Consider the following 25,413-nt stretch of genomic DNA (forward strand, 5'->3'; position numbering starts at 1 on the left):
ACTGTGTCCAACCTGATTGGCTTGGATCCACCCCAGCGCTTAGAACCGTGCTTGGCGCCTAGTACGTGCTTAAGGAATACCGTCGTTATTATTACTTTTGAAAAATGGTTTACAAACTGCCTGTCTTTTTTTTCGTTTTGTGGAATGCCGCCTCCTAATTATTCTTGACATTTCCAGTCACAGTTAGCTGTAGGGCACTCGCTAATTTGAGAGACAAATATAATGCACAGGGTGACTTGAAAACTCCAAGTTGTTATTGAGCGGGAGCGTCTGTGATTAGAGAGCCATAAGTTAAAATTGAACACCTTGTGTGCTGCTTGAGTAGTGGCTAAATTCCAAGGAAGGACCGTGTTTAGACAGACCAATATTTTCTTAGCATCCCTCCCAGTAAACATCGGTGTAACACATGTGTTTACTATGTAGGTAAAAACAAATCTTCCAAAAGCTATTTAAACTTGTTTGATACCTCAGGAATATCCTTTTCAATCATACATTGTCCTCTCTTCAGTGCCTAGCCTAGTTACGTTTTCCAGGGAGCTGAGCCGGGAAGAATCTTGTGCTTGAACTCCTGTGTCTCCCGGCCCATTCCCATCTGTTCCTGTCTACGAATATACTATTATTATACTGTTATTCTATATACTATATACTATTATTCGTGTCTACGAATAATAATCTGGACTCCAGTGTTCAAGACCAGGTTGGGTCTTGACCTAACTGGGGGTGGCCTCGCACTCACTTCTAACAGGACTACTTCCCGTGTAGACTTGCCCCCGTCTTCTGGGAGTTGTAGTCCCGGCAACCTGGAACTGTACATGTGTGGAACTGTTGCTCGTGCAGAACAGTGACCCCAGAAAGTGAGACGTGAGATACCTCACGGTCTGCTGGGTTAAATCCTCTGGCCCCTCAGCCCCAAATGGTGGAGGAGACTTAGAAACTCCAGAGGGGGTGTCTGGACTTAATCCTACATACCAGACGAGAAGGTGCCCGTGGCACCAGGCCCGCAGCATAACGGGAGGACAGTACGGGTTCAGTTTTCCGAAAGTACTCCTATTTTATTCAATCCCAGCGCCTCTTGCCAGGGAGGAATCTGGAATCCCCCACTGGCTTCTAACCCGCCTAGGCTGGTGGGAAATCTGGCTCAGTTTCCAAACAACACAGTGTGACAAGGCCTCAGCGGAGGGGTCACTCTGAGCCCAAAACAGACCAGACATATGAGCATCTGGTTATCGGCACCAGACAGGGGACGGGCCAGCTGAAAGCCAGGCAACTGGTCATCCTAGCTGGCCAGGTTTTGCTTTGAACCAGCCTGACTCGACCTTGCAGGCCTGGGACCCATGAACTGGGTCTGGCCCACGCGGTATTCTAGTGCCAGATTGGGAGGTGATGAGCACTTGGGCTGCCCACGATTTGTTTCGTACTCTAAAACATTTCACAGCGCCTTTTGGACCCGAAAACCGGGTAATCCTGATGGATTCTATGTAGTTTAAAAAAAAAAGGAAAAAGGAAGGGTTGAATCCCATTAGCAGTAATGACTGGTCTCAGAAAGCTGCTGACCTTGGTGTGAAAAAGAAGACTTTTTGGGGTACGTAAAATATGACCTTGGGCATGTTTGAATTTCTAGACATACGCTGAAAGCTGACAAATCTCTTAACCCACATATTTCCCCTAATTGAAATATTTTGTTTAAAGTCACGCCAGTGCTGCCGTTAAAGAGCAGGCACATCACCTCAGCCCTTCCCTGAGAAGATAAAATCTCCATGAGAGATGTTAGGCTGCAAGGTCAGTGCGTAAATGAGATGCAAGTCATCTCAGGCTTGTCTTTTCACAACCTGTGATTTTTTAAGATGCTTGGATATGTTTAAATTGCTTTTCCACATTGCCATTTGTAAGAAGAACAGTTCTTCTATGCTAGACGTGTACCAAAGGAAAGGCCAAAGTAGTTTTCAAAGAGCAGGATTACATTTGCATAATTTCAAGTAATAAACACTCTGGCTATTATGTGAAGGACTGATTGACTAGGGCAGGTATTGAGGGAGGCTCTGGTATCTGATTCCGGGCAGTCCTTTCACGATAGGATGGCTTAGCCACCCGTTTGGGTGGTTTTGTAATAGTTCTCCTTAGGGGAACTCCCAAAGTTCAGCCTAGCTACGATTTTGTAGACTGTAAGTTCCTGTCCCTGCCTGTTTATTGTTATATTGTACTCTCCCAAGTGCTTAGTACAGTGCTCCGCACACAGTAAGCACTCAATAAATAAGATTGAATGAATGAATGATTAATGCAGTCCGTTTGGGAATCTACAGTTGGATGCTGCTTTGAACCTTACCCGTCCCTCATGAATTTACATCATAAAGCAATATACCTTGTTTTATATCAGAGGAATTGTTATTGCTCACAGATATGTACATACTTTAAAAATTTATGTATGTATCTTTAAATTGTATTGTACGTTATAAATTTTTTATATTCATGTTGGTCTCCCCCTCTAAACTGGGAACTCATTGTGGGCAGGGAACGTGTCTACCAACGGGTCTACCAACCCTCCCAAGCTTTTAGTACAGTAATCTACACAGAGCAAACACTCTGTAAATACCATTGATGATGAAAAACAAAACCCACTGATGATGAGATAAACACCGAGCACATTCAGATTGGGAAAGGAACTAAACAGAAGATTTGTTTTGGGTCAGAATTAGGCTTTCTGATTTCTACTATAAGCTCCAGGGGGGAAGGGAGCATGTGTACTAATAATAATGTTTGCTTCGGTGCTCTGTAAATGCTCTGAGGGTTTGATTTTTTTCAGTTCAACTAAACACTAGGTGTGTTTCCCTGGTATTATTGGAGGGAAGGTGGAAGGATGGGATGGGATTGACAGAGTTCCCTGCCACACACAGCCTTCTTTTTGTACATTCCAAAACTACATGGTGTACTAGGAACTGCCCGGGACTCCAGTAAGTCTTTAACCATCAGAGTTTGCATGTCTAGGAACAAAACAAATCTTTCATTTTCCTAAACCCCGAAGGTGAGGCCTTCCAGCCTTTTCTTTTTCTGCCATCCGTCCTTCCCCCGCCTGATTCCGAGAAAAAAATAAAGTATAAGGCCTCATATGTTAGGCTAAAGGCAGTGACGTATCTGGCTAAGACATCCCAGCGTGGCTCAGTGGAACGAGCACGGGCTTGGGAGTCAGAGGTCATGGGTTCTAATCCTGGCTCCGTCACTTGTCAGCTGTGTTACTTTGGGCAAGTCACTTCACTTCTCTGTGCCTCAGTTACCTCATCTGTAAAATGGAGATTAAGACTGTGAGCCCCACGTGGGATAACCTGATTACTTTGTATCCCCTCCCCCCAACCCCAGCACTTAGAACAGTGTTTTGCACATAGTAGGTGCTTAACAAATAACATCATTATTATTATTATTATCCCAGTCTTTAGTAAGACAAGATGTTCAGTTCAAGAGAGAGATTGTAAGCTCCTGGTGGGTAGAACTTATGATTCCTAACTCTAGAGTACCCTTTCGAGCAAGGGGACGTGGCTGTTAATTCTGTTGTATTGCACTCACACAAGTGCTTATTACAGTGCTCTGCACATAGTAAGCATGTAATAAATGTGATCGATTGATTTAGTACAGCCCTGTGCACCATTGGGGAATTAATACCTACTATGGATGGTGAGTAGAACTGTTGATTGAAAATCAGCATCAAGTAGTTTAGTGCTCCAATATTTGTGGAGTCAATATCTGCACCAAAATCAGGGGCTTGAAATGAGTAGAAGTGTTTCTTGGCGCCTGTTGTCAACCACAGTCTTTTACCATCAAATGACTGGAAAGAAATAGATGAAGTCGATCTAACAATAGCAGGTGCAACTTGGGGGATCAGAGTTGAACCCTGAAATTTGCTTTTTCACCCTACGTGACTCAGGATGATGCCTATTAGAGAATTCCACTCTATTTCCGAGTAAACTTACGATGGCTTGTTGGATTTTAATGACCCAATTGACCACTCTCTTTTTTTTAAGCCAACTTGTAAAGCAAATGCCATTATCTGCCTATTGTCCGTTTGGATAGTGATTATCGAACCCCCCAATTCAGTACCCAGTGACCTTCTGACAGGTGCCTAATGCCAGCATCATTGGCTTTCATGCATAACTTAAAGCGTTCTTTTTCCTATTTGGGCTGACTCTTCTTTAGGTGAAGTAAGGCTTGGTTGTTCAATCAACAGCGCTCACCACACCGCTTTGAAATAGCATGTCTACATCGCTTAAGAAACTCCTCCGTGACTGGGAGGAAACAAAGGTTAGAAAGTTCCACACATTGCAGTTGCCTTCATGGTCTTGTTTGTGAAGCAACAGGCTTTCATCGACCCACGTAATTCCTCATGTCAGAAATAATGCCCAAGAAAGGATTAATTAGTTCCCCTTTCCTCCTGTTTTTAAGTCCTGATAGCTTTGAGTTTTCCTTCCCATTGCCTTAACCGCTAGCCAAGCTTGTTTTCTTTCAAAGGACAGGAAAATGTGATTTTGGCCAATGTTTGGTGCTCACTCCTGGCCTTGTAAATTAAATTCTTAACAAATGGGTTTACTCTGTGGGCTTTTAATAATGTAATTATAGATTTCAAACCAAACGCATTTCCTTAGGAGTTATTTCAGCAGATGTTTGGTGTGTGGTTTCTCACTGACTCTTGGCTGGGGAAAAAGGATACTCCGTCGTCGGTTTTCTCTGAAGGAATTTTAGCTGTTTGTATTTGTGGCCAACAGTCCCTACTTGCACAACAAAAGTTTAGCCCCATCCTGTGTTATCGCTCTTCTTTAAATTACTTCAGTAATGGGCGCGGGAAAACAAACCAAAAAACCCCAGCCAGGCTGAGCTGTGGGACGGAGTGTGTGTTCGGTATGTGGGGATTGTTATGGTGGACTATTTGGGGCGGCCTCATGTTCTTGGAGTGCTTTGAGTAGTTTGACAAATCTGTCAGTATAGTATGTACTTGAGATAAATATAGACATACACAGCCACTCTGAAAGTTGTAGGTCACCGGCCAACAGGCAGCTAAAAATTGCCTCCTGGGTAGGGAGCCTGTTCTGTACAGGAAGGAGATTTCAGTTTGTATTCTCTCGGAGGTCTTCGGTACTCGCCTAAAATTACCCTCCTAACAGCCCCCAGATCCCGATGTACAGTGAAACATTCTCGGTCCGAGGGAGCCACGGAATCATGAAATCCGTCACCGAACTGTCGGCTCTGGCGAACGGTCATTTTTGAAAGGTTCAGGACTTCTTTAGTTGAGGCATTTTTCAGGCTCATGGAGATTACCACAGCCTGTTGGAGAAGATCCTGTGTGATCAGCTTTATCAAGGGCCTTGGTAGGTATACGGCATGGGAGAGGTGTGTTGGTGTCTGTCGTCTGCGGGAACAAATAGGGTCTCGATGTAGAATGCTCATAAGCGAGCCAGGGGATAGGACGGGTGGGGGAGTGGTTGAATTGGATGAAAATGCACTGGAGATATTTGCGGGGTAGCTGGATTCTCTGCAGTGTGGAAATCACATCTTAGAACAGTGCTTGGCACATAGTAAACGCTTAACTAATGCTGGCATTATTATTATTACTATTATATCTGTGGGTTAGTGTGTTTCTGAGGGAATGATCAGAGCGGAATGGGGCCCAGGAGGAACGGGTCAGAATTAAATAATAATTGTGGTGTTTGTTCAGTGCTTACTGTGTGCCGAGCACTGTTCTAACCGCTGGGGTAGATACAGGGTCATCAGGTTGTCCCACATGAGGCGCACATTTATAATCCTCATTTTATAAATGAGGGAACTGAGGCCCAGAGACGTTACGTGACTTGCCCAAGGTCACACAGCAGACAGGTGGCGGAGGCGGGATTAGAACCCACGTCCTCTGACTCCCAAGCCCATGCTCTTACCGTGTCACAACAACATTAGATTGTGAACCCCATGTTGGGCAGGGACTGTGTCTGACCCATTTATCTTGTGTCTACCCTGGTGCTAAGTACAGTGCCTGGGAGAGAGTAAGCAATTAACAGATATTATTGTTATTATTGTTACTAATAATAGTAGGAGACTTTCAGAAACAACCTCATTTCCAAATAACTGGTCTTTTTCATTGACTTGAGAAGATAAAGAAGCTAACATAAAAATTACAGACAAACTTATGCAATCAGTGGTATTTATTTGAGTGCTTCCCGTATGCAGAACACTTTATTAAGTGCTTGAGAGGATAGAGCAGGGGCCTGGGAGTCAGAAGGACGTGGATTCTAATCCCGGCTCCGCCGTTTGTCTGCTGTGTGACCTTGGGCAAGTCACTTAACTTCTCTGTGCCTCAGCTACCTCATCTGTAAGATGAGATTGTGAACCCTATGTGGGACAGGGACTGTGTCCAACCCAATTACCTTCTATCTACCCCAGCGCTTAATACAGTGCCTGGCACATAGTAAGCACTTAAATATCACAATTATTATTATTAGCTTTTTATCAATATCACTATCTCTGGCAGTGGGGCAGGAGGCAGTAGAATCCTGGAAATCTCTGATGTTGGCATAAAAACCAGTCCAGAAGTGTAGATATCTTTGCGGGTAATTTCTAATGTGGTTTTCCGTTTCGCTTTCCCCAGAATGTCTTCAAGTGCAAGTTCTCTCCCATTTTGTTTTTAAATAAAGCAGCCCTCTGCATGCAGTCCGCTCAGAAAAAAAGGGTCCAGCTAGAATTCTACTGCTTCCTCTTCCAACATCAAAGCCACAGCACAGAGACTCAAGTTCTAGCATAACATTCTCGGCATTGTAGAATTGCTCAGAAAAATAACCAGAGGAAGCTTCCAGGTCATAAGGTTAATCGTGGGGGCTGGAATACCAGATTATTTCACCTTTCCATTTGGGGAGAGGAGCAGTTCACTTTACAGCACTCTTAATAATGCATTGGCTTTTCCTATCAGTCTACGAGGGAAGACGATCCCTGCTCATTTCAGATTTGGGGAGCTGGATTCTTTGTTAACGATCAGTTATTGAAACGCTAGGAAGTGGAGCGAATCGATCAAGTTGGTGGTCTTCAGTGTTCAGCAGTGAATCTGTTGATTTCCCTTCATAGTTGTTGGTCGTGGAGTGGTTTTCACAGAATAAATTTGTATCATTCCTGCAGAAACTGATTTTGTTTGTGTACGGACTCTCCCGTGGAAGAAAAAATGCCTTGCCATTAGTGGATGGAAATGTTCCGACAAATGTTGTCTGAAGTACCCTGAAAGTTTCACTTTTTTGGTTTCAAGGTTTCTCAGCAGCTTGGGCCCTAACCCTGCCCAAAGATGTCATTCCCACAAATTCCTCTTTTTTTTTTTCAACTCCACTGAAATCTCTTACCTCTTCCCTTGCCCTTGCTTTAAATACTTCACTTGCTTAATCTGTGTATTGAAAGTTTGCTCCCTTTTTGGCAAGTGTTTTTCTGCCTTGTACTATAAGTAAACAGAGGACAGGAGCTGTGATTAACTTGTTTTATAAGTGCCCAGGATACCTCTGATCGTAGGCTAGTATTCATGAATGTTCTTGCTGATGGTTAAAAACCACCGGTCCAAAATGGTCGGAGTAATGTTCATATTAGTCACTGGGTCTGGATGGAAGGTTAGTTTTCATTAGGCCTTTGGAGATAATTCCTGTTGAAATTTTGTGATACCTATTTATCCAGATGTGCAGTTAATTTGAAATTGAATGACGACCTTAGAAACAGGCAGTCTTCGGCTCCTAGAACATTTTGCAACCCTCGACTTCTGAGCCCTTTTTCTTAGGCCACTGAATCACCAGCATCTTGTGGCCTATTTTGAAGGAGAAGGGCTACCGACAAAGAAGGTAACCCTAAACGGGAATTAATCCTACTCCACAGACCAGAAGGCAAAGCTTTGGGTCTAGTGTATGTTAAAGGCATATCCTGAACCCCTTTAGAAACCCACCCTACTTGGCCAGGATGAAGAATCCTCTATAACGTGTTTGCTCGTTGGATAGGAGAGAGGCCATATGGTGGTGGAAGAAAGGTCCTCTCACCCCAAAGTGGTCTTTGGTTTATATAGACTGTGAGCTCGTGTGGGCAGGGAATATGTATTATGTCGTACTTTTCCAAGTGGTTAGTACAGTTCCCTGCACTTAGTAAGCGCTCAGGAGGTTGATTGATATATACCTATATACGTACACCACAGATTTCTCTGACAGTCTTCTATTCCCCTATAATCTAGTCCAGTGCCACATTCATTTGTAGATCCCGAAATCACAAGATTGATAGTGCTGGAGCTCATTCATTCATTCATTCAATAGTATTTATTGAGCGCTTACTATGTGCAGAGCACTGTACTAAGCACTTGGAATGTACAAATCGGCAACAGATAGAGACAGTCCCTGCCCACTGACGGGCTTACAGTCTAATCGGCCAGAAGTACACCTCAAACATCCCAGGCATATACATTGCTCTTTTATTCATAAGCGTTTTCATGGGGGAATTAACCCCAGACACTCTGCCTGTTCCATTACTTAATGAATCTCGTATAATAATTCATTTCCCCTATCCAACCTCAGTGTCCAAAGATGCAGATAAGTTGATTTCCTCTTGGACAGTCTTCAGTGGAATCGAAGATGAGGCAGTCATGTTGCTCTTTCCGTCTCTTCCACAGGTTGGGATTTGATCGGTCGTAGTTATCGCTCACTTTGTGCAGAGCACTGTACTAAGCACTTGGGAGAGTACAGTATAACAGGCACATTCCCTGCCCACGACGAGCTTGCAGTTCAGCGGAAATTGTTCCAATATGGAACCACAAAATCCACTTCAGTCAGTTACCTTAAAATGTTGAAGAGTTTATTCTGATCATCCAAACTTATCTGACTGCTGGCAGAGTGCAGGCCTTTTGATTATGTCAAATCTTCATGGAGGAGCCGTGATTATAGGGTAGCCAAGGCTTGATTTCTTCCAGCACAGCATCTGTATCTGATGCAGAGATTGAATGGGTTCTGCTGTTTCGCTGCCTCCAGCCACGTGGAGAGTCCGAGAAGGCGGAGTTTGAGTTGATAGTGTTGTGTAGCAACTGGTTCCAAAGGACCTTAAGGACATCTTTCCAGGAAAGGGGGAATTCAGGCTCTCCGATCATGAATGCTAGCTGTAGGATTGGAATCTTTGAGGGCAGGGATCAGGTCTACTAAGACTTCTCCCAACGCTAAGTAGAGTTCTCCTCATGCAGTAGCTGCTTAATAAATACTCTTGATTGATGTTGGATTAAAAGGTCTGGGAATTGTAATAATAATAGTAATAATAATAATTTTGGTATTAAGCACTTACTATGTGCCAACACTGCACTGAGTGCTGGGGTGGATACAGTTAAATTGGGGTGGGCACAGTTCCTGTCCCTCTTGGCGCTCACAGTCTCAATCCCCATTTTACAGATGAGGGAATGGAGACCCAAAGAAGGGAAGTGATTTGCCCAAGGTCACATAGCAGACAGTTGGCGGAGCCAGGATTAGAATCCGTGACATTCTCTCCGCTACCCAGGAGCATCTGAAGTGAATTGGTTGTCCCTTTTTTAAATGTGGTTTCTTAAGCACCCACGTGAATACAGTAGTGAATCATTTGTTTTGATTGTATAGACAGTGTGGCATTCTCCCAGGAACTGCTAACTTGAGATCTCTGGGGCTGTTCTGCTTTAAGAAAAGTTCCTGTAATGCTAGAAATCAAAATAAGGTATATGGGAAAGAATGAATGTATGGGGAAAATTGCTGGGCTGCAATTAAATTGAATTGACAAGTTCAGTCTTCAGAGCTGGGACAAATGAATGATCGCCATTTTGGCCAGCATTAAAGGGAGCCTGCCTAACAGTGGATAAAGGAACTGATCAGTGGGAAGTCAATCAGAGGGGACTATAACCAGTGTTCCAATTTTTTTTCCAGGAATACAATTTACCTGGTACTAGTATTGTTTCAATTTAAAAAAAAACTAAGGAGTAACAACAGAACTGTCCATGCAGTTTGCATATAGTTTTGAATAATAATAATAATAATGTTGGTATTTGTTAAGCGCTTACTATGTGCAGAGCACTTTTCTAAGCGCTGGGGTAGATACAGGGTAATCAGGTTGTCCCACGTGAGGCTTACAGTCTTAATCTCTTTTTTACAGATGAGGTAAGTGAGACACAGATAAGTTAAGTCACATAGCTGACAGGTGGCAGAGTTGGATTCTGATTTCTCCACACTTGTGTTTTTTTGGTGGGCTGAATAAGAAGTCAAAAGAGGGCTCTTCAGTAGGCACTTCAGTCACTTTTTCACTTATTTTTCCCTTCATTCTCTTCCCTCTCCCTTGGCTTCTCAAAAGCAGCAGGGATGAGCAAACAGGTCCTCTCCCTGCTGCTTGATGCCATTCCTTGAATGAGCTTTTTATAGACAATTTTTAAAAGTGTGTTTATTTTAAAGCAGAAACCTGGACACTGCCCCTTTCCCCCAAATCAAGGGTGTCCACTGTCCCATGGTCACCTCAGACCTGGAAATCAGTCAGTTGTATTTATTGAGCACTTACTGTGTGCAAAGCATCGTACTAAACGCTTGGGAGAGTACGGTATAACAATATAAAAGACACATTCCCTGCCCACAACGAGCTTTCCTGCTAGAAGGATTTGAATGGATTTAGAATGTCTATTGTCTTCAGTTAGTAGGTAGAAGAAAGGCTAAGGTTGTTCAGAGGAACCTAGGAAATGAAAGTGAAGCGATCTTATAGGGGACGGTGTACGATCTGATTTCCTTTCATTTCAGGATGGGACAAAATGTTCATTCAGTAGTACTTATTGAGCACCTATTGTGGTTAAAAAGCACTGGGGAAGAGAAATCAGACATTGTCCCTGACCCACAGGAAGTTCACAGTCACGGAACAGGAGGGGAAAGCGAAATTGGCATTGAGTCACCATCATCATCATCATAGTAACAATATTTATTGAGCGCTTACTGTGTGCAGAGCACTATACAACAGAGTTGGTAGACATGTTCCCTTCCACAGCGATCTTATGGTCTAGAGGGGGGGAAAGAGTAAAATGGCTTAAGGAAGTTTTCTGGCTCCTCATACAGAGAGGAAGAGGTAGATATAATGCCCAGTTTTGTATACTTCAAAATGAAGGCATGTTTAGCAAATTTTAGCAAGCAGGGCGCCATCATTTTTGCTAAACAAGTAGATTGAACTCTTCTATTTCAGTTGATACTATCATTACTGAGTTGGAAGTCAGAAGCAAATTTGAATTCCAACAGTTATCCGATACTACGAGCAGGTAGGGAGGGTTGACTTGAGAGAATCAAACTGCAGGCCAACTGGGACCTAATACCCTCATAATTATAATTAGGGTATTAAATGAGTGCTTACTAAATGCTGAGTGCTGCACTAGATGCAAGATACTCGTATGAGATACAGCTCTGTCCTCAATAGTGTTTTCCGAGCAAAGCACAGCAGTATAAAGCACTTGGAAGAATAAAGTAGAGTGAGTTGGTATGTTCCCTGCCCTCAAGCAGCTTTCAGTCTAGAGGGAACAAATGAGAAAACATTGCATTTACTCATTTGATCCTCGAAATCAGATGGACTGTTGACCTATTTCCTCTCGATAATTAACCACACTTGTTCTCTGCCTTGTGCCAGTCTCTAAGGAGATCTCTTGCTTTGAATTTATTCCTCAAAGAAATGAATATCATGTGTTTTCCTCACTTATGAACACAGGTTCTCTGATGGCAAATAAGGTTGTGTTTGAAGAGAATTTCTGACACGGAACCCATTTTCGGGACTTCTTGGTGAAGAGAAAGGTGTCGACTCCGGGAGAAAGTTTTCTCCACGTCCAGTTCAAACGTTGTGTCTGTTCAGTGTGAATTCTCAGATGTCTAATAGGCTGTGTGAGCTCTGAACACAGGGTTCCTCACGTTCGTTATGGTCACAGGGATTCTTTTTGGTGTGACATTTTACAGAGAAAAAGTGGAATGATGAAGGCTGCGAGGGGACATGAAAGGAACGGACAGGGCTCAGTTAGAAATGTGGTTCACTAAATCCCACCTCATGAGCACGGGGGGATTTCCAGAGAAGCTTGAGGTTGAAAGGTTCAAAGCAATCAAAAGCTTTGTTCTTTTCAAAGCTGGTGGCCAAAAACAGAATGTATTACCTGGGACCGAACTGTGCAGACCAAAAATATCATCAGCTCCAAAAAGGATTTGGATGAATGGTTTGTGAGCCCCACGTGGGATAGGGACTATGTCCAGCCCGATAAACTTGTATCTACACTAGCGCTTAGAAAATGGCTAACACATTGTAAGTGCTTAACAAGTACCATAAAAAAATGGATAGACCTGAATTCCCTCCTAAGGGCTCACAGTCTGAGGGAGGGAGAGCAACTGTCGTATCCCCATTTTACGGATGAGGAAACCGAGGTCCGTAAGAGCTAAATGACTTATCAATCAATGGCATTTACTGAGCACTTTCTATGTGCAGAGCACTGTATTATGACCTTGGGAGAGTACAACAGAGATTGTAGAAATGGTCCCTGCCCGTAGCTTGCGGTCTAATCTACAGATATGGGAAGTGGCAGGGTATTAGGATGTGTACGTAAGTGCTCTGGAGGTGATGTGAGACTCAAAATGCAGCAGCATGGCTCAGTGGAAAGAGCCCGGGCTGGGGAGTCAGAGGTCCTGGGTTCGAATGCTGGCTCTGCCACTTCATTCAGTAGTATTTATTGAGCACTTACTATGTGCAGAGCAGTGTACTAAGCGCTTGGAATGCACAAATCGGTAACAGATAGAGACAGTCCCTGCCCTTTGACGGGCTTACACTTGTCAGCTGTGTGACTGTGGACAAGTCACTTAACTTCTCTGGGCCTCAGTTCCCTCATCTGTAAAATGGGGATTAAGACTGTGAGCCCCACGTGGGACAACCTGATTACCCTGTAACTACCCCAGTGCTTAGAACAGTGCTTCCTAAGCACATAGGAAGCGCCTAACAAATACCAACATTATTATTATTATTAAGACCTAAGAACCAAAGCAAGGAAGAAGGGAGAGGAAATAGGGAGACTTGCCAAGTTCACATTGCTGGAGAGTGGCAGAACTGAAGCAATAGCCTATGACCTTTCCCCAGCACTTAGTAGAGTGTGATGCCCAAAGTAAGACCATACCAGTGTGATAAGTAAATGAGATAAATACTTAGGGTTCTACCCTGCTGGTGGACCTGGAGAGTGGACATTAGTAAGTTTCTCCACCGCCAGGTACAGTGCGAACCCTCAGCTCTACGCCTCCCTTCCCCTCTCCAAGTTTTGTAATGCTTTCTGTAGATTGACCTCTACAGAATGGTAAGTTCCAGTGTTATCAGACCGATACTGTGCCCATATTCTGAGCGGCTCAAAATGCCTCACTACTTAAAAGAATATCCTCGGTCATGGCCCCTCTGTGGAAAACAAAAGTTGAAATTGCATCATATGTACTTTTATGCCCTAAACTCCCTGAGGGCAGGGAATGAGTCTCTCCTCCTTCCCTAATGCCCCGCTCACTTAGCAAGGAAAATGTGGCAGTCAATTGGTCGTATTCATCGAGCAGCTCCTCTGTGATTCTGATGCTTGGTATTCTGGAGTCCCGTGGAAAGAGCAAGCAGAGGCAGGGGAATGAGCGGATCTGGGGAGGGCCATGGCAGCAGGCTGAGACAGTTCTTAACTTAGCTGGGGACTCTAATTTTTGAAACCCGAGCTAGGCGATCTCTGATTTAGAACGTATCGTATAGAACTCGTGATTCCACCGGCATTATAGAGGAAAAAAAGCTGAAGGGGCTTATTGATGTAACACATGCATATTTTATGGAAAATAAAAGTACATATGATGCAATTACAACTTTTTTTTCCACAGAGGGGCCATGACCAAGGATATTCTTTTAAGTAGTGAGGCATTTTGAAACACTCAGAATATGGGCACAGTATCGGTCTGATACCATTGGAAAATGTTAGTAACCCAGTTCCAAAACCTAAGATAGTGGTTGTTGTGTTTTAATCTGTGATCTTCGATTTGGACAGAGTTTGGGACATATGCTATTTATTGGAAAACTAGGAGCTAGACAAGAGATTGAGAATAAAGAAGCACCGGGCAATTTTACTTCACTCCTTAGGGCATCCAATTCCGCCCTAAGGTGTAATTTCAATTCAATCGTGGAGAACATAAGATTTTGGAATTAGGGCACGTTCTCCCAACAGCACAAGCCTGTTGGACCCACCCAGAGCACCACATGATCATTTGTGAACGTGGGCCGGGAGTTGGAAAAGGTGACCACTACAAAACAACCTTTCCTTATTCAATCAATCAGTGGTGTCTATTAAGCCGAACACCGCGGTAAACATTTGGGAAAGAACAATTGGTCGGCGAGATCTCTGCCCACAAGGAGCTTACCGGCTACAGGTAACACCAGGTTTAATAAGTGGGTGAAATGGGCGTGTACGCCACTTGGATTCATTCATCCATTCAGTCGTATTTATTGAGCTCTTACTGCGTGCAGAGCTCTGTACTAAACGCTTGGAAAGTCCATTTTGGCAACGGATAGAGACGATCCCCACCCAATAACGGGCTCATCCTCAGCCTGTTCCTTTGTGCATCTGAGAAGATGTCCACTCGGAAAACTCGGGGGAGAGGAGAACTTGCGTAGAGATTCCGCAACCAGTAAGACTGTCCCGTTTGTATTTTCAGCTTCTCCGGTGGGGAACGGTTACATCAAGCCGCCGGTTCCAGCCGTTTCCGGGACTCAGAGGGAGAAAGGGCCACCAGCCATGATGCCCATCAAAGTAGATCCGGACAGCAAGCCGGGAGAGTATATCCTCAAGAGCTTATTTGTCAACTTTACCACCCAAGCCGAGCGCAAAATTCGCATCATCATGGCAGAACCTCTGGTGAGTAAGAAGCGTGAAACCAGTGCGATTTTTTTTTTTAAGTAAACCAGTTTCTTTTTAGGATAAATCAAGTTTTTCATGGAGAGCTTAGATTGTTGTGATTTTTAGTTTTCTAGTTACTCAACACATATCAGTATGAAACAAAAGTGAAGAGCCCTTGCAGTGATGCTAGGATACAAATTGGTTATTTTGTAAAATTAAGCAGGAGAAGCCCTCCTCCTGCATAGATAATAATAATAATTATGGTATTTGTTAAGCGCTTCCTATGTGCCGAGCACTCTTCTAAACGCTGGAGTAGATACAAGGAAATCAGGTTGTCCCACGTGCGGCTCACAGTTTAATCCCCATTTTACAGATGAGGTAACTGAGGCACAGAGAAGTTAAGTACCTTGCCCAAAGTCACAGAGCAGACAAGTGGCGGAGCTGGGATTGGAACCCATGTCCCCTGACTCCCAAGCCTGTGCTCTTTCCCACTGAGCTACGCTGCTTCTCTGGAGTAATGGGTAATAAGAGATGTAGGAAGGATCAGAGTATGGGCTTGGAGTGTGTGTATTTTGCATTTTGCCTCCACATGCTCTGAAGCTTGCGGGGAGCATTTTCAAAACATTTTGACTTTGTCTAGACTTTTTCCCTAAGGAGCAGAAATAATTTTATAAACCTCTAATTAACGCCTGCCTAATTCTTAGGTAACAGGGGGAAGAAATTGTTATTCATGTTTCACGATAGATTGATATTTTGAGATTTAAATATCCTTAAAAAAAGAGAGAAAATGAATCATAGGCTAGAATGGAGAGGTGATGTTCCCAAATTTACAATACCCGGGCTTCAGATAGTCCCAAGAAGCTGAACTGAAACACCCTTCAAAATTTGGAGAAATGAAGCTCATGATGTATCTATCTGGAGAAATGCAATCTGTGCATTTCTTCAACGTGTGGTTTGACGTGCAGTTGCCGAAAAATAACTCTCTCAGGCATTTATAGTAGTCCTATACACATTCATCCCAATAGTGGTTTTCCTGCAGTTTGAGAAAGTGCATAGTAACAGTCAGTTTGTACCGACTTGCTTAGAGGATAGTTGATGTCTTCAAATTCCAAAGCTCATCACACTATTCTAGAAATCTGTTGACCTGTGACTCCTAATGAACCTGAGTTTTCACCAAGTGTTGCCATCTAACCCCTTCAGGGGAGTACATTATGAGCCCCAATCTATTAGTACTAGTATTAGTTCTTCATGAGGCTTCATTAGCCACTTGTGTACTGTGTGACCTTGGGCAAGTCGCTTCGCTTCTCTGTGCTTCAGTTACCTCATCTGTAAAACGGGGATTAAGATCATGAGCCCCATGTAGGACAGGGACTGCGTCCAACTCGATTTGCTTGTACAGGGCCTGGCACACAGCAAGTGCTTAACAATCACCACAATTATTATTAGACGGATTCAGTCTTAAAATATATTCTGGGCATGCCGTTTAGGTTGGAATCAGAAGTAATGTTCTAGAACAGTCTATTCCATTTTGTTGCAGGCTTTCATTATGTGGTTTGGGTAGCTTATTGTTGAGGAATACAGCAGGATCTGACGTGGGAAGGAAGGGTTTTGCAGGTATGTGTGGTGTTGGCCAAGGTGTGAGGGTCATATTGGGAGTTTTTGTGAGCGTGAGATTCCTTGGGAGCCCAACCCCTGCAGTGTAGAACTGACTCTCTTTATCTTCCACGTCACTGCTTTCTTGGGAAAACTCCCAATTATTTGCCAAGTTAGATTATAAGATTCTTGACAGGGAGCGTGCATACTGAAGAGCAGCATGGCGTAATGGGTAGAGCCCAGGCCTGGGAGTCAGGGGATTTGGATTCTCATCTCCACTCTGCTACTTGCCTGCTGTGTGACTGTGGGAAAGTCACTTAACTTTTCTGTGCCCAGTTTCCTCATCTGTAAAATGGGGATTCTGCCTCTTACTTAGACTGTGAGTCCCATATGGGACACGACTATGTTCAACCTGATTAACTTGAATTTACTTCAGGGCTTAGAAAAGTGTTTGACACTTAAGCGCTTAACAAATACTATCATTATTATTATTATTGTTATTACTATTGTTAACTTTATTATACTTCCCATGTGCACCCAGGTGCTGAATACTTTTGATTGATTCTATTTATAATTTTTATCTTTAAGGAGTTTCTCAGGAATCTGTATTGTCCTGCTTTGATCCTCTAGAATTCTGATCCAACTAATCAGATGAGATCACTATTGCCAGATGAACCTTCAGAGTTCATACATTCATTCAGTCGTATTTATTGAGCGCTTACTGCATGCAAAGCACTGTTCTAAGCACTTGGGAGAGTACAGTGTAACAACAAACAGAGCATTCCTGCCCACAGCAAGCTCACAGTCTAGAGGAGGAGACAGACATTAATATAAATAAGTAAATAGATAAATTACAGATTTATACATGTATAGATACAGATTCATTCAGTCGTATTTATTGAGCACTTACTGTGTGCAGAGTGCTGTACTAAGCGTTTATATGCATATATATCTAAGGAGTTGTAGTAGTGACTGACTTCTAACTTGATATGGAAATCTGCATAATAATAATAATAATGTTAAGCGCTTATTCTGTGCCAAGCACTGTTTGAAGCACTGGAATAGATACAAGGTTATCAGGTTGTCCCAGGTGGGGCTCACCGTCTTATTCCCCATTTTACAGATGGGGAATTGAGGCACAGAGAAGTTAAGTGACTTGCCCAAAGTCACACAGCTGACAAGTGGCGGAGCCAGGCTTAGAACCCCCAACCTCTGACTCTCAAGCTTATGGTCTTTCCACTAAGTCACGCAAGTGCTTCCCCTGGATAACCCAGCTGAGAAACATTATATCCCCAGGTAATGAAACTGCCCCCCTACTTATACCTGGGGTAAAAACCTCTTACTCAGTGTGTATCTGTACAGCTCCATCTGCGTGGCTTCGGAGTGTCCTCATCGTGATCAAAACGGAAGCACCTAGAAGTCAGAGCCCAATCAAATGACAGCCTTGGAAGTCAGAGCCCCCGTCATTATTTGATTAACTTGTTCATATCTCTACTCAAGCGTAGAACATAATTACTTGCACTCAGTAGGTGCTCAATTAATATTCATTAGCATTGATATGGCGGTAACCTTCCTCTGTCTCAACTGCTTCCTTTGAGCATAGGAGCTGTTAACGTGTCTCTCCCTCCCCCTCCTAACCCACCTTTGACACTTGTCTTAGATGGATCGACGATAAATTCCTATCCATCACTTGGCTAAGTACGAATACTAGAGACAAGTAATCTTGTCAGAGAGAAGTAGCGTGGCCTAATGGATAGAGCACGGGCTTGGGAGTCAGAAGGACCTGGCCTCTAGCACTTGTCTGCTGTGTGACTTTGGACAACCACTTCACTTCTCTGTGCCTCACTTACCCCATCTGTAAAACGAGGCTGAAGACCGTGAGCCCCACGTAGGACAGGGACGCATTCTCCGCCCACAACGAGCTTACAGGCTGCAGTCTAGTGTGAAGAGCGACATCCTCTCCCAGCGTCTCTAAGGTCCCCCCGACATCTCGCTCAGGCGGGACTCGATGTGAACTGCCATTTCTCTGGCAAGGGACGCCGCGCCGGAGACCGAGGCTGGGGAGGAGAGGAATAGCTAGAGGGATCGTTAGCCCGCGCCCAGCTCGGTGAGCTTCCGAACCCAGCAGGGAGCATTCCGGTGGATGAGCCTCCCCCGGGCGGGATGTCAGAGTCACACAGACCGCAAGGAATTCATTCATTTCAAACTTTGGTTGAAACTAGGAAGTGGGGAAGTCTGCTTGTTTTCTTAAATGGGAGGAACAGAAGCCACTCGCTTGCCCATTAGCAGCAAAGGGGTGTGAGTCTGCTTGCATCTGTGTCCACGCACACATGCAAACTCCTGCTCGTCTTTGACTGGAGCAGCGGCCGTAGCTGCTTGTCACCTTCATCGCCACCTCCCCCGCTATTTGGGTCTTTCTGGAGCTGAGCACGACGGCTCCGGAAACTCCCTCTCACTCCGGGCCCTGTGAGTTGAACTTGTCCCGGTGCAAGGACGATGCAGAGGGGAGTGAGAGAAGAGGAAATGAGGGCCAAGTCAGGGGAGGCCTCTCGGAGGAGATGGGCCTTCGATCGGGCTTTGAAGGTGGGGAGAGTAACTGGCGGATATGAAGAGGGAAGCCGATCCAGGCCAGAGGCGGGAGGTGGGCGAGAGGTCAGAGGTGAGGTAGAGGAGATGGAGTTGAGTGAGCAGGTTGGCATTTAGAGGGTCGGAGTGTCCTGCTGGTGCCACCTTCAGTCATTAACGTCTCTCCATCTGTGCGTTCCTCTGTGATCGTGTCCTACGAGCCTCAGTTAAAATCCATTTCACTAGGACCTGGCCTTCCTCATCTCCTCCTTTTACTACTTTGGCATGTTGCATAGGAAATTAAACTGCAATCATTTTAAAAATTGAGCTTGTTAAAGATTAACCTGAGATTGACGGTCCTCTTTACCATTAAATGGGTTCTTCTTCCCCATTCAGAGGTAGAGAGGGCAGAGTGATTCCAGAGGTGATTAGTCCATTGATGTGTATTAATCCAGCCGTCAGCCCTGCTGGTGAACCCATTTTGGTTGTGATTAATTGTGCTGTAAACCTTAGCCTTTCGCTCATCTTTGCTACAAGGTCTCTCAGTGGCGTTCTTTCATCGTTTAAGAGGTAAAATTCATTATTTTTCAGCATCATTAGTTCCTTTTCTTTAGTATAAGCACCGGTGATGGCCATAGTGTGTAATATTTTAAGCAAATATTGCTTCTTCTGTGATATGCTTCCGGTTCATGGAATAAAAATGGCAAATTGACTTTTATGTCTGGCAGCTGTTTTTGAATTTTGAGTTAGGTTCATAAAGGAGAAGTGAGCCAGAATTGTATCCTGTAGATTCAGATGAGGAACAGAGAGACAGCACGACTTAGTGGAAAGAGCGTGGGACTGGGAATCAGACGACCCGAGTTCCCGTTTCAGCTTTCTCACGGGACAAGTCACTCAACCTGTCTGGACCTCAGTTTCCTCATCTGTAAAATGGGGATGAGACACCTACCTCTTCCTAGCTCTTAAATCGCGAGCCTCGTATGGGACAGGGACTGTGTCCAATATGTTCATCTTGTTTCCATCACAGTATGTGGCGTAAAGTAAGCTCTTAAGAAATGCCATTAAAAAACAAAGGCCATCACTACTCCTGTAAGTCCGAGAAACAAAAATATATTTAGTGTGAAGAGAGTTTAGGTGACTATAGAGAGGGAAAAGTGATTTTTAGAATAAGCAGCCGACCTGCTGATGGAATCACAATAGCGCTATACTTAGAAATGCTTATGTCTATCTCCCCCATTCGAGTGTAATCTCCTCGTGTGCTTGTTTTGTGCTTTCTAAGTGCTTAATATATTACTCAGTGGGCACTCAAATGCTACAACATCAGGTATCTCATTTGAGCTTCATACCTACAATCTCAACGAGTTAGGAGAGGCAGAGGAAAGTGGCACAGAGAGGTTAAGTGACTTACCCAAGATCACACAGCAAGCCAGGCACAGGGCTGGGACATGGATTTCTTGACCCCCCCACCCCCACCCCATGCTCTTTCCACTAGACCTCACAGCCTCTCTTGAAGAGCAGCCAACCTTCAGGATTGAGGCTACCACTCTAGTTAAAGTGTTAAGAATGACACCTCGGTCCTCGTTCTGCCCCTTGTTTGCGGAATGGTACACACCCTTGAAACTGAAGGGCAGAAGAAGCATCTTAACTTTATGGCGGTTGCCGAATTTCTTATATGCTTCAGCGACGGTGAGAGCTGCTATTTGGTTCACCAAAGTGGAGATGAACTGCTGACAGGATATCTGCGTCTCTCCCTCCCCACTTCCAGAACAGGATCTTATTCTTAGATTGGTAAACTTGGCCCTGATTTACCTCTCCGGAGTTTCAGCGAAATGGGTAAAACCGACGTAACCGAACAATGGAATAATTAAAGAGGTGCCATCCTCAGTGGCTGGTTCCAAACTGCTCTTGATTACCGCCTTCTTGTCATCTGCCGTCATGTGTCGGGATGGCAGTTTTAGACCGCCTCGCCAGCCATCGCGAATTTTCTCACACATTAAATCGTGCTGAATCGCTGAAATGATTTGTTCTGCCTTGTTGCCTTTTGGTATTTGAGCATCTCATTTGCTCTATTCACAGATGGTACGTTCTGAAGAGAGCTTGCTCGCGTTTTGTTTTCTTGAATGATAGGTCAATTTTTATTTTCCTGATATTTCGTGGAAGAGGCAGAAGCAGTTTTGGAAGCAAGTTATTTCTGGGATCTGATGGAAGTGAGAGTTGGGAAATCAGTGCTCCGTGTTAAGTGCATATCTTGGAGAGACCGCAAAGTACTTTAACTAGGCGTTCATTCGTCCGTAAGAAAATCTGGTAGCTAGGATGAATCTAGTCTTATCTATTTTACAGATTGGCAAATTAAGACACAAGGAGTTGAGGTCCTTTTTCTAGGGAAACAAATCGGATCTGTTACCAGCTCTTATTTATCTGTGCCCACGCTCTGCACTTGCGTATAGATGGAGATTTGATTGAGCTCTCAGTTAATATATTCTGACTCAACTGCTTTTAAATCATTTTTGTACTGAGATGCGGCGTGGCCAGATGGGTTAGAGCACAAGCCTGGGAGTCAGAAGGATCTGGGTTCTAATCCCGGCTCTGCCACTTGTCTGCTGAGTGTCCTTGGGCAAGTCACTTAACGCCTTTAGGATTCGGTTACCTCATCTGTAAAATGGGGATTAAATCATCTTCCCTCCAACTCAGACTGTGAGCCCCGTGAGGGACAGAGATGGTATCCAACCAGCTGACGGTGAATATACCCCAGTGCTTAGTGTTCCTGGAGCGTAGTAAAATACTCAACAAGAAAAAAAATTATATGGACATAACAATCATGCACCAAAATAATTCCTGGTACCCCAAAGAACCACCCCTCCTGACCCTTGATCTTGTATGAGATAACAAAGAAAAATCATAAGTGGCTTTCGGGTGAGGAGTTGCTTTAGCCCATGGAAGGCTTCACAAATAGCAGGATACCAAGATCCTGGCAGAGTCAACAAACCCGTGAATGCAGCCGGGATCCATCCATCAGAGTCTGCTCACGGTCACACACCCACACTCAGATTGGCTCTTTTTACCTCCAGCAGCATTCTGGAATACAGAGAATAACTTTATACATGTACATGTGCCCTCTAACCCTCTAACGTAACCCTCTTAACTAAATAAGTTACAACTCTCCTTTGAAGTTCCAAGATGATGCTCCTGAAAGGGGAAATGTATTCAGCTGAGGTCTGAGGTCTGGGGGTGACTGACACAATAATAATAATAATAATTATGGTATTTATTAAGCGCTTCCTATTTTCTGCCAGACCCTGTTCTAAGCTCTGGGGTAAATACAAGACGCAGTCCCTGTCCTACATAGGGCTCACAGTCTTAATCCCCTTTTTACAAATGAGAGAACTGAGGCACAGAGCAGTGAAGTGACTTGTCCAAGGTCACACAGCAGACGAGTGGCGGAGCCGGGATTGGAATCCATGACCTTCTGACTCTCAGGCCCGGGCTCAATCCACTAGGCCACCGTGCTTTCTTATTCCATGTCATACCCTGCTGCATCCGCTGTGGTCTGCAGATTTGGCCTGCTGGGTCAGAGAAGGTGTATAATAATTTTAAGGCATTTATGAAGTGCGTACTATTATTCAATCAGTCAGTTGTATTTTTGGAGCAGTCACTGTGTGCAGAGCACCACATTAAGTGGTCGGGAGAATACAACAGAACAATGTAACAGAGTGGGGGACACGTTCCCTGCCCGCAACAACTGTGCCTAAAGTGGGGAGATAGAAAGTAATGGACTGTGTTTACGGGGCTTGAAATGGATCTTCTCCCCCATTTTAAATATGAGAAAGCCGAGGCCCTGAGAGGTAAAGGGACTGGCCCAAGGACACACAGCAGGACAGTGGCAGAGCTGAGATTAGAACGAGGTTCTTCTAACTTTCAGTTCGATGCTCTTTCCATGAGGCCAAGCTGCCCTCCTATATTATAAGAAGTGTGGTGTTTACATTATGCTGGGATGTATTTATAATCACCTGCAATTCATTTAAAAAGTTTCCTGCGTACCACATATTAAAAACTAAATTCAGAGTTGTGCCAATGCATTTTTTTCAAGAGATGCAGGCGGTTACGTTTATATAGCTTTCCATTTTTATGTTTTGTACAGTATAACTTTGTAATTACACAGAAGCTTCCAGGAAGCTTCCGCCAGCCGGAGTGTCCAGGGTCACAGGAAAAGCACTTGGGCTTAATTACAGCAGAGAGCAGTAAGGTGGCTAACCCGCAATTCAGTTGTGTTCCATCCAGACTACAAAATAGTCTCGTTGATGGTTTGGGGTTTTTGCTTTTTGCTGCTCCCTGCGGGTTATATTTTGAGGGTAACAACGCGACAATAGTATTTATTGAGTCCCTAGTGTGTGCAGAGACTGTAGTAACCCTGTGGAAAGTACAATATTAACTTATATTAATGTCTGTGCCCCCCCCCCAACGAGACTGTAAGCTCGTTATGGGCAGGGAACGCGTCGGTTATATTGTACTCTCCCAAATGTTTAGTACAGTGCTCTGCACATAGTAAGCACTCAATAAATACAATTGGCTGACTAAACTCACTGTGGGCAGGGAACGTGTCTGCCAGCTCTGTTATGTTGTACTCTCCAAAGTGCTTAGTTTCTGGCTCGGCACACAGTAAGCGTTCAACAGAAATACCATCGATTAAGTATCGGCAGGATTGTCGGACAATAATAATAGTAATAATTAGAGTATCTGTTAAGCGCTTATTATGTGCCAGGCACTGTACTAAACTCTAGGGTAGATGCAGATTGGGTTGGACACAGTCCCTGTCCCACATGGGGCTCACAGTCTCAATCTGCCACTTGTCAGCTGTGTGACTGTGGGCAAGTCACTTAACTTCTCTGTGCCTCAGTTCCCTCATCTGTAAAATGGGGATTAAGACTGTGAGCCCCACGTGGGACAGCCTGATTCCCCTGTGTTTACCCCAGCACTTAGAACAGTGCTCTGCACATAGTAAGCGCTTAACAAATACCAACATTATTATCCCCATTTTAGCCATGGGGATGGGTATATGTTAATTACATATTTCTCTAGCTGTATATGTTAATTACATATTTCTCTAGCTGTATGTTGTCACATATGCTTATTTGGATCTGGCAAGCTGATTCCTGAGAAGAATATATCTGGGGAGATTTGGTGGTTTGATATTGATAAACATGGGGTTGATCACTGTTGTTCCTTCCTCTGACTTAGAGTTGTTGTCTCCCAAAAATGATAGCAATTGTGGATATCGGTTGAGCACCGACGATGTGCCAAGCACCCTGCTGAGCACTGGGGTTGCTAAAAGATAATCAGGTGAGACACAGTCCCTGACCCACTAGATAAGGGGGAAGGAGGACTGTTTATCAGTCCCCATTTTACAGATGACAAAACTGAGGCCCCGAGTAAGTAATGACTTACCCAAGGTGATATAAATATCTCAGAGAGTTTTGTAGATCATGCCCGGACTAGACAGAGCAAGTCTCTCCCAAGTTGAAGTTGGGCAGCTTTGGGACAGGGACAGTTTTTGGTGTCCCTAAATGAACGGGCCCCAGCGGCCTGAAAGAATATATTCTCCTCCTCGATAACTCACTCCCCAGGTGTGTCTTTTGCACGGAGATAATCCGACCCGACGTCTGCCATTACCTTGGCAGTCGTTCATCGCCCGGATAGACGGCATGTCGGTCGAGTTGTAGGGCGCGAATCGTGAAATCTTCACAAAATGGAGTTGGGAATGTCTGTCTTTGCTCAGCCAGTTGTAGGTGCGTATGGATACAAAGAGCTTTCAGAGTTCGTATTTTCTTAAGGAGAAGGTGGGGAGAGATTTGAACTCCCCAAAGTGTCAGAAGCTCAACAGGGACCCTGGTCTTTGCCTATGGAAATACTGAAACTCCTACAGGATTTGGGCTGGAGAAAATAGATGCGTTTGATGGATTCAGACAGCAGCCTCCTTTCAGGCCGGAGGGTGGAAACGGCCTCAAAGAAAAGGCCACTGTTTAGTTCTGGGAACTGGATCTGGTCTCCCCATGAAGCAGCCAGGAAGTTTGCCACCCACTCCTCGGTGATAAACAGAAGAGTCCCTTGGCATCGTCAGGAAGCGGGGAGAAAATGTTCTCGGAGGCCGTCGAGGTTGGTCTTCCCCGGACCCTCCACGCCCATTGTCGAAGGGAAACATTTCAAGGCGGTTTGGAGAACGACGGCGGAATCCAATCAATGGTGTTCCTGAGCGCCGACTGTGTGCGGAGCACTGTACCAACACCCGGGAGAGAACAGTGGAGGGGAAGAGATCCGTGAGTTTCTCAGAGGCCAGAGCCATCCCTGATTTGCATCCTTGGATTGTTTTCCCGGTACTC

The 25,413-nt window shown here is 44.4% G+C and overlaps 1 protein-coding gene across 9 annotated transcripts in view; it reads left to right on the plus strand.

Annotated features, from left to right (window-relative positions):
- Positions 1 to 25,413, plus strand: part of FRY (FRY microtubule binding protein) — a 262,289-nt gene that overhangs the window by 109,475 nt on the left and 127,401 nt on the right. For 8 of the 9 annotated variants that reach the window (XM_007668511.4, XM_029048275.2, XM_007668507.4 and 5 more), the window contains one exon: positions 14,700 to 14,899. In XM_007668511.4, the coding sequence (XP_007666701.1) occupies positions 14,780 to 14,899 (120 nt within the window). In that variant the 5' untranslated portion in view covers positions 14,700 to 14,779. Of the gene's footprint in view, positions 1 to 5,123; positions 5,349 to 14,699; positions 14,900 to 25,413 lie in introns of those variants that run through there. The other variant, XM_029048274.2, reaches the window with a different exon arrangement.

The sequence above is a fragment of the Ornithorhynchus anatinus genome, chromosome 20 (genome assembly GCF_004115215.2).
Source record: "Ornithorhynchus anatinus isolate Pmale09 chromosome 20, mOrnAna1.pri.v4, whole genome shotgun sequence".
NCBI lineage: Eukaryota > Metazoa > Chordata > Mammalia > Monotremata > Ornithorhynchidae > Ornithorhynchus > Ornithorhynchus anatinus.